Source organism: Carlito syrichta, unplaced genomic scaffold, assembly GCF_000164805.1.
Source record: "Carlito syrichta isolate Samal-C Ts95f unplaced genomic scaffold, Tarsius_syrichta-2.0.1 Scaffold311480, whole genome shotgun sequence".
Lineage (NCBI taxonomy): Eukaryota > Metazoa > Chordata > Mammalia > Primates > Tarsiidae > Carlito > Carlito syrichta.
In genome coordinates this window covers 395,739-404,242 of record NW_007255576.1, presented here as the reverse complement: position 1 = coordinate 404,242, position 8,504 = coordinate 395,739, and the positions used below count along the sequence as shown (strand labels likewise).

Here is an 8,504-nt window from a genome sequence, read left to right as displayed (position 1 = left end):
TCGCTGCCCAGGCGGGTCTCGAATCCGCGGGCTCAGGCAATCCACTCACTTCAGCCTCCCAAGGCGCGGGATTACAGGGTGAGCCACCGAGCCCGGCTCTGTTTTTCTTCTTAAACATAAATTTTAATTATAGAGTTTGTCCAAGATTTGACTCTATTTATAGGAAACCTATTTTTGAGTAATCCAAACTAAACAAATATTTTTTGCCTTTAATTTACCTATTAAGAATTTGCGATTCCTATTCTCAATCATCTAGCACTGTTTATTACTAATTTGATGTCTTCTGTTGTCTTCCCTTGACCTAAGTCCAGATATTCATTTTCAGTACAATGGTTTTTTATTCGGATTAATGCTACTCTCCATTGCTCGATTATTTCAGGTAAACACACAAATTCGTTAATTTAATTTTCTCCCCTTTGGTTTAGTTTTTAGCTTGTAAAGGTAACAGTATAGTAAGTAATGAGTAAATTTATTTGACCAAGTGTTTTGAGTTGCTAAGTGCTATAGACACTTTTATCGGGTATTTCTCACAAATTCTATCTTCTCTTTTGACAATAATTTTCTTCATTTTACAGATGGGAAAATTCTACTCTAAAAACTTGTTAGTATGTATCTGGCCTGAGTTAAATTTGAGTTTCTATGTTTGGTTGGGATCATTTATGTAGAAATGAAAACTCCAACAGTTTTTGCAATAAAATAACTATGATGGTGGTGGTGCTTTACCATCAAAGGCATGAAGAATAGTGTAATGGAAAATATGGAATTTGGAATCATAAGAACTGACTAATGTTAATCCTGACTAATGCTAATGAGCTATGTGACTGACAGGGGCTACTCAAATGCATGACTGCTTCAGATTAGGTACATTACATATATCTCATTGAGTAAATTTCACAACCATTCTGTGAAGTTGTTACCATTTTTCTGCTTTTATAGAGGAGGAAATCAGAAATTCAGATTTCTGGGCTACCCTTCTACACTGATTCAGAATCTCTATGATTGGGGTTTAGGAATGTCCAAGGGATTTTGGGGGGTTTTTTTGAGTCAAGATCTCACTCACCCAAGCTGGCATGCAATAGCATGATCACGGCTCACCACAGCCTTGACCTCCTAGTCTCAGGCTTAGGATCCTTCCACCTTAGCCTCCTGAGTAGCTGGAACTATAGGTGTGTGCCACCATACCCAACTAATTTTTTGATTTTTATTTTTGTAGAGATGAAGTCTCACTGTGTTGCCTAAGTTGGTCTTGAACGCCTGGGCTCAAGTACTCCTCCCACCTTGGAGTACTGGGATTACAGGCGTGAGCCACCATGCTTGGCCTTCCAAGGAATTTTGATAGACCGTCAGGTTTGGGAACCATTAGCTGATAGCAAGTCATTTAACTCTCTTAGCCTCAATTTTCTCATCCATAAAATGGAATTTACCCACAGAAACAAAGAACAGAGTACCACATGTTCTCATTCATAAGCGGACCCTGAACACTTACCATAATACTATAAGAAAGGAATTGGCAGTAGTGGGATATTGCCAGGGTGAGTTGGGGGACAAAACATCAATAAGTGTACCTGATCCCAAACTGGGCAAAGTAGGAACCAAAGAGAGGCCCAAACTTTGCCTGTACAATGTCCACTTGTATACTTAACCCTGAATTGTACCACACATTAATAAAATAAAAATGGAATTTACCCCTATATTCTTATTTGTAAAATGGGGCTACTTAACATAACAGGGACTTTGGAAAGGTCAAATTTGATAATCTACTTCAGAGTTCTTTGTCAACCATACATGTCTGGATAAACTTTTCCTCTGTTAACCATAAAAAACCACATACTTAGAATATAATGGGTGTTCAGTGAATAATTGTCAGATACTAGTTGAACAAATGAACTAAAATTTGACTATAGAATTGACTAGAGCTTATCTGGCTCTTAAATACATTATAAAATTGGTGAAGAGAAGTCTGGAAGCATCCCATTCTTCTCCCTTATGATTTCTAAACCCCCCTATTCCAGGCCACACCTGAGGAGATGATGAGAGAAGGAAGCTTGCCTTTCATGATCCCCTTGGCAGTTTCCCTTGATGAACACCAGGACCATTATCTCATTTGATCCTTCCAAAATTCCTGTGAGGTAGGTAGAATTCAGACTTCTTAGTTATAGTCAACTTGTTTTTGTTTCTTAAAATCAGAATACCTTTAGTTCTCCTGGGTAGTTTATTAAGATCAAATGCTATACCTGGTACCTGCAGCCTGATAGTACTATATAAGTTACCTGTTCTATAATATAAGATTTAATTGGACCAGAGGTGGCTCATGCCTGTAATCCCAACACTTTGGGAAGCTGGGGCAGGAGGATCTCTTAAGACCAGGCGCTCAAGACCAACCTAGGCAACATAGTGAGACCCAGTTTCTACAAATAATAATACTAATAGTTTTTTTGGTAGCATAGCACCATATGTATTCATTCATACTCTCATTCTCAGATCCTCTTTGGAAATAAACTCCAGCTATTGTAAAACTGTAAAGGGTGGAAGTAATTGAATTCTCTGGGCTCTAATTCCTAAGGGGAAATTTGTAGTATGTCATTACTGAAGGCATATCCTATATGTTAACATCATGTTTAGTACTTAATAAATATTTGTTGAAATAATGAATTTATTGAACCAGTAGTCTCAGTATAAAAGTTAGCTGGAATCACTTGCCTATGTTCTTCTTAAATTGCTTTTAGAATATTTACCTTAAATTTTAAAAATTTATAGAGAAAATGGAACAATGAACTATATGCACATAGGAATTATTTTAAAACACATCCCAGATATCGTATTTTTTGATATTTCGGACTATATATTTTAAAGTAAGTGTGTTTTGTTTTGTTTTGTTTTTGGGTTGGAGTCTCACTCTGTCACCCAGACTAGAGTGCAGTGGCTTCTCCCGGCCACCGCAGCCTCGACCTGCTGGGCTCCGGCGATCCTTCCGTCTCAGCCTTCCAAGTAGCTGGAACTACAGCCGCGCGCTACCACGCCCGGCTAATTTTTGATTTATTGTAGAAATGAGGTCTCACCAAGTTGCCCAGGTGGGGCTCAAACCCGCGGGCTCAGGCAATCCACTCACCTCAGCCTCCCAAAGGTGCGGGATTACAGGCTGAGCCACCAAGCCCGGCTAAAGTAGGTGTTTAATTTTTTTTTTGAGTTGGAGTCTCACTCTGTCGCCCAGGTTGGAGTACAGTGGCATGCTTACAGGCACCCCAGCGTCCACCTGCTGGGCTCCGGCAATCCTTCCGCCTCAGCTTTCCAAGTAGCCGGAACTGCAGGCATGTTCTACCACACCCGGCTAATTTTTGATTGATTGTAGAGACAAGGTGTCACCAAGTTGCCTGGGCTGGTCTCGAACCCATGGGCTCAAGCAATCCACTTGCCTCAGCCTCCCAAAATGCTGATATTTCAGATTGAACCATCGAGCCTGACCTCTATTTTTTAATAATTTTTTTTTTGGAATGATTTTAGCTTTCCAGAAACGTTGTAGGAATAGTACAGAGAGTTTCTGTATACCTCTCACCCATTTTCCCTGTTACTGTCTTACAAAACCATGGCACATTCATCAAGATGAAGAATCTGACATTGGGGGTGTATATATATATATATGTTCTTATTATATATATATATTTTTTTGTCAGAGTCTCACTCTGTCTCCCAGGCTGTAGTACAGTGCCACGCTCACAGCCACCCCAGTGTCGAACCACTGGACTCATGTGATCTTCTACCTCAGCCTTACGAGTAACTGAAACTACAGGCGTGGGTTACCACACCCAGCTAATTTTTTTGATATATTGTAGAGACCAGGTCTCACCAAGTTGCCCAGGCTGGTCTCGAACCCCTGGACTCAGGCAGTCTTCTTACCTTGGCCTCCCAAAGTGCTGGAATTACAGGCTTGAGCCACCGCACTCGGCCAACATTGGTATATTTTAATTTCACAAGTTTTTCCACTAATGTCCTTCTGTTCCAGGATTCAATTCAGGATACTACAATATTGCATGTCATTTACCCTGAATTTTAAAGTTTCCCTTTAAATCTCCTAGAAAAGGCATATGGAAGGAGCCTTCCTCTTTGCGGTTCTTCTGCATTTCAAGCACATCTACCTCTATGTAGCACCAGCTTATGGTGTGTATCTGCTACGGTCTTACTGTTTCACTGCAAATAAACCAGGCAAGTTTTAGTGACAACAGCAAAACTGTTTTTGTTTTCTTCCTTACTGTATTGACTTGGTGACTTGCTTTGTTAGAGGGTTTTATAAAGCATAACAGATATCCCTCAGCTACTGATCCTAGAAGGCCTTTACCCATTCTAGTGTTTTTTTGTTTTTGTCACAGCAGAAAGATTGGTGGGCCAGGTGCAGTTGTTCATATCTATAATCTTTGTGAGGCTGTCAGGAGGATCACTGGAGGCTAGAAGTTCAAGACTAGCCTGGGCAACATAGTGAGAATCCTGTCTCCATAAAAAATAAAAAAATGAGCCAGGTTCACGCCTGTAGTCCTAACTTCTCAGAAGACTGAGCGAGGAGGATCACTTGAGCCCAGGATTTTGAGGTTGCAGTGAGTTGTGATTGCGCCAGTGTACTTGCATGGGCAACAGAAAGTGAACCCTATTTCTCTGGACTAGGAGGGATATTTCTAGTTTTAGCACACTTTGTAGATAATGGCTTTCCATACTCCTGGTTAATGATAATGTTTCTTTTCTGTAGATGGGTCTATTCGATGGAACAGTTTCAACTTTATCCGTGTTATTTCCTTGGGACTGGTTGTTTTCCTAGTTTCTGCTCTTTCATTGGGTCCTTTCCTAGCCTTGGTAAGCATTTTTTTTTTTTAAGTAGTACATGTTTTTTGTTTGTGTTTAGAAATATAATAATAAAGCCAAGAATATATGGAATAAGTAAAAGGTACTTTTAAAAAATTCTTCCTACCCAATATGACTCCCCAAAGATAGGGTAGTGCTTTTTCAGACATTTTCCTGCATATTCAAATATGTATATGTTTACTATCTATTACAAAGACACACACAGAATTGATCTTCATTATTTGTGTATTTTGTATTTGCAAATTCACCTACTTAATAAAATATATTTGTAGACTTCAAAATCAATGATTTTGCAGGTTTTCATGGATAGCAAACATCCTAAAGTGCCTAGAATATAACAGATGTTCAAATGTTTCCCTTTCTTCCCTACCCTGAAATCAACTAATTAATTTTAAACTACTAAAACTGAAAAGCACCACATCTTTTGTAGTCTTCCCTGTTCTCTCTGTCACTCTAGTAGACTTGGATAAGCTGCAGTCTGTGCTCTCCTTTGCACCCAATAAATTCTTCCATTATTATACCTATATCCTAATAGTATTCAAAGTGTTTTTATGTAACTTGTTCCACTGGACAGTTGACATGCTTAGACAAAAAGGTTCTGTGAACAGTTCAGGATCATATGGCCACTTACTTGAAGGAATAAAGACTGGAACCTAGGCCTGTAACTTTCCACGCACTATACCATAGACAGTTCTCTACTTCTCTTTTTGAATTTGGAAAAAATTGATGTCTTTGATCAGTTTCTTTTCTCTTATCAACAGAATCAACTGCCTCAAGTCTTTTCCCGTCTCTTTCCTTTCAAGAGAGGCCTGTGCCATGCATATTGGGCTCCAAACTTCTGGGCTTTGTACAATGCTTTGGACAAAGTGCTGTCTGTCATTGGTAATGTAGCAAGCCTTTTTCTTAGACTTTGAATGTTGAAAGGACTGGTCACATGGAGAAATGGAAAACCTACTTTGAGTTTTGAATGTGGCCAAATTGTTCTACAGTCTTGCATTTCAGGGGAGCAGTTATTAGTGCAGTAAACAGATTGTTTTCTTATGAAAGCTCCTTGTGGAAATGAGGTTATTGATCCTTTTCTTGTGAAAAAATAAAATACTTGGACACTTTTAAAAGGTAATTTTTGCCTTAAGTAAAACATTATGTAGCAGAGTTAACCCTATCTTTAAACTTAAATAATGAAGAAGCAAAAAGAAGACTGTATATAAGTTGTGTTTCTGTGTATAAAACCAATAAGGAAAAGAATAACCATGTATTTTAGCATGAGATGAGAAGACATGAAAAACCTAGACCCTGCTTTTTTTAAGTTTGGGTTGTAATGAAAAATAATTTAGGCCTTGAAATGGTTCTACTACAAATAACACTTTGGAATAACTCATAGTCTCTCGTTTGTGAGTACAGCCTAGCTTGGTCAGAAAATGGCATGATGGAGAGCAGTGGTTGGCAAACTTTTCCTGTAACTGGCCAGATAGTAAATATTTTAGGCTGTACAGGCCACACACACTGTGTGTGTGTGTGTGTGTGTGTGTGTGTTCACAATCCTTTAAATTATGTAAAAACCATTCACAGCTTCAGTGCTGTGCAAAAACAGGACACAGGCTAGAATTTGGCCCTGGGGCTGTAGTTTGTTGACTCCTGATCTGGAGTCTGATGACTTATTTGGAGGCCAACCTGCAGAAATTGCTGGCTGCGTAGTATTGGCAAGTCATTTGATTCCTAGTCTTATTTTTCTTACTTACACTAAGGGGATACTAGTACTTTACCTCTACCAGCATGTTGTGAGGAACAAAAGAAAGAATTGGAGCCAGACAGACCTGAATTCAGTTCTACCCTCTATTAGTTGTGTGACTTTAGGCAAGTTACTCTGTCTTTGTGTCTCAAGGGCTAACAGTAGTAGGTGCAAAGTCCTTGGCACATGTTTGATGCTTAATGCATGGTGGCTGCTGTTACTGTTTTTTGTTTTGTTTTGTTTTTTGAGTTGGAGTCTCACTCTGTCGCCCAGACTGGAGTGCAGTGGCCGCTCCCGGCCACGGCAGCCTTGACCTGCTGGGCTCCAGTGATCCTTCCACCTCAGCCTTCCAAGTAGCTGGAACTACAGGCATGCTCTACTACGCCCGGCTAATTTTTGATTTATTGTAGAGATGAGGTCTCACCAAGTTGCCTAGGCGGGTCTCGAACCCGCAGACTCGGGCAATCCACTCACCTCAGCCTCCCAAAGGCACGGGATTACAGGCTGAGCCACCGAGCCCGGCTTGTTACTGTTTTTGAAACATACTAGGAAATCATAATTTGGTGTTATCTCTCACTCACTGTGACTCTAGCCTTGATGTACGTGGCATTCTTACAAAGAAATTTCTAACATTTATATTTTCTGTCTTTTTTTTTTTGGAGTTGGAGTCTCACTCTGTCACCCAGACTGGAGAGCAGTGGCCGCTCCCGGCCACCGTAGCCTCGACCTGCTGGGCTCCAGCGATCCTTCTGCCTCAGCCTTCCGAGTAGCCGGAATTACAGGCATGCGCTATCATGCCTGGCTGATTTTTTGATTTATTGTAAAGATGAGGTCTCGCTGACCAGGCAGGCCTTGAACCCACGGGCTCAGGCAATCCACTCACCTCAGCCTCCCAAAGGCGCGGGATTACAGGCTGAGCCACCGAACCTGGCTAACATTTATATTTTCAAAAAGCTTTAAACAGCCAGCAAAGTATAAGGTATGAGGGCCAATTGCCTTGTCTGAGTCAGAAAACTATACTGTACCTTCACTTGTATGTCAGTCTTTGAAGATGTCTTATATGGAAAGTTAGTGGCAGGATTAGGCATCTATGTTTCAGGGAGGTAGTTATCAGCTTAAAGAGAATCAGCAGGTGGAAGGGGAGTGAGAAGTAGGTGAATATATGGAAAATATTTCAATAGTATACATATTTCCTACGTAGCACTGATTTTCAGTGGCATTAGACAGAGCCGTATAGGTGCTCAGACTGTCCCTGACCTATTACCCGAGGCTTGTTGGAGCTTGTATCATCATCCTCTGAAATGGTTCATTTAATAATTATTTATTGAACTCTCGTGTACTGGGGGACAGAAATGAACTTATTATTCCTGCCTTTAAGGAACACTCTATGGTGGAGGAAATGAGCATGTAAACAAATAGATGTGTAATGCATGGTGGCTGCTATTACTATGCAGTGTGGTGAATGTCGTAACAGAGAGCTTACAAGGAAATCAGCTCTGCTTCTTGATTTAAGAGTTTCTCAGGTGAGTGATTGGATTAGGAGTTAACAAAGGAAGTAACCTGAGCAAAGGGACACAGGTATTGAGACTGATATGTTGAGGACTCACTGTTCATTGTCTCCAAGCCCCATTTAACAAAGTAGAGATGAGGCTAGAGAGATAGGAAAGGAAAACATCACGGAAGACTCTGTGTGCCATGTTTAGGAATATGGACTTTCTCCCATAGGAGATGAAGGATTCATAGTTGGAGTGTGATGTAGTCAGATGTGTTCTAGCAAACTTGCTTCTTTTAAAAGGAGAGAGCAAGCCGGGCTCGTTGGCTCAGCCTGTAATCCCGCGCCTTTGGGAGGCTGAGGTGAGTGGATTGCCTGAGCCCGCGGGTTCGAGACCCGCTTGGGCAGCAAGACCTCATCTCTACAATAAATCTG

At 40.6% G+C, this 8,504-nt stretch overlaps 1 protein-coding gene across 3 annotated transcripts in view; it reads left to right on the top strand.

Moving 5' to 3' along the window:
* ALG8 (ALG8, alpha-1,3-glucosyltransferase) overlaps positions 1 to 8,504 on the top strand; it is a 35,605-nt gene that overhangs the window by 21,063 nt on the left and 6,038 nt on the right. For all 3 annotated transcript variants that reach the window (XM_008068706.2, XM_008068704.2, XM_008068705.2), the window contains 4 exons: positions 312 to 379; positions 4,074 to 4,200; positions 4,736 to 4,839; positions 5,610 to 5,730. In XM_008068706.2, coding sequence (XP_008066897.1) covers positions 312 to 379; positions 4,074 to 4,200; positions 4,736 to 4,839; positions 5,610 to 5,730 — 420 coding nt within the window. The remainder of the gene's footprint in view (positions 1 to 311; positions 380 to 4,073; positions 4,201 to 4,735; positions 4,840 to 5,609; positions 5,731 to 8,504) is intronic.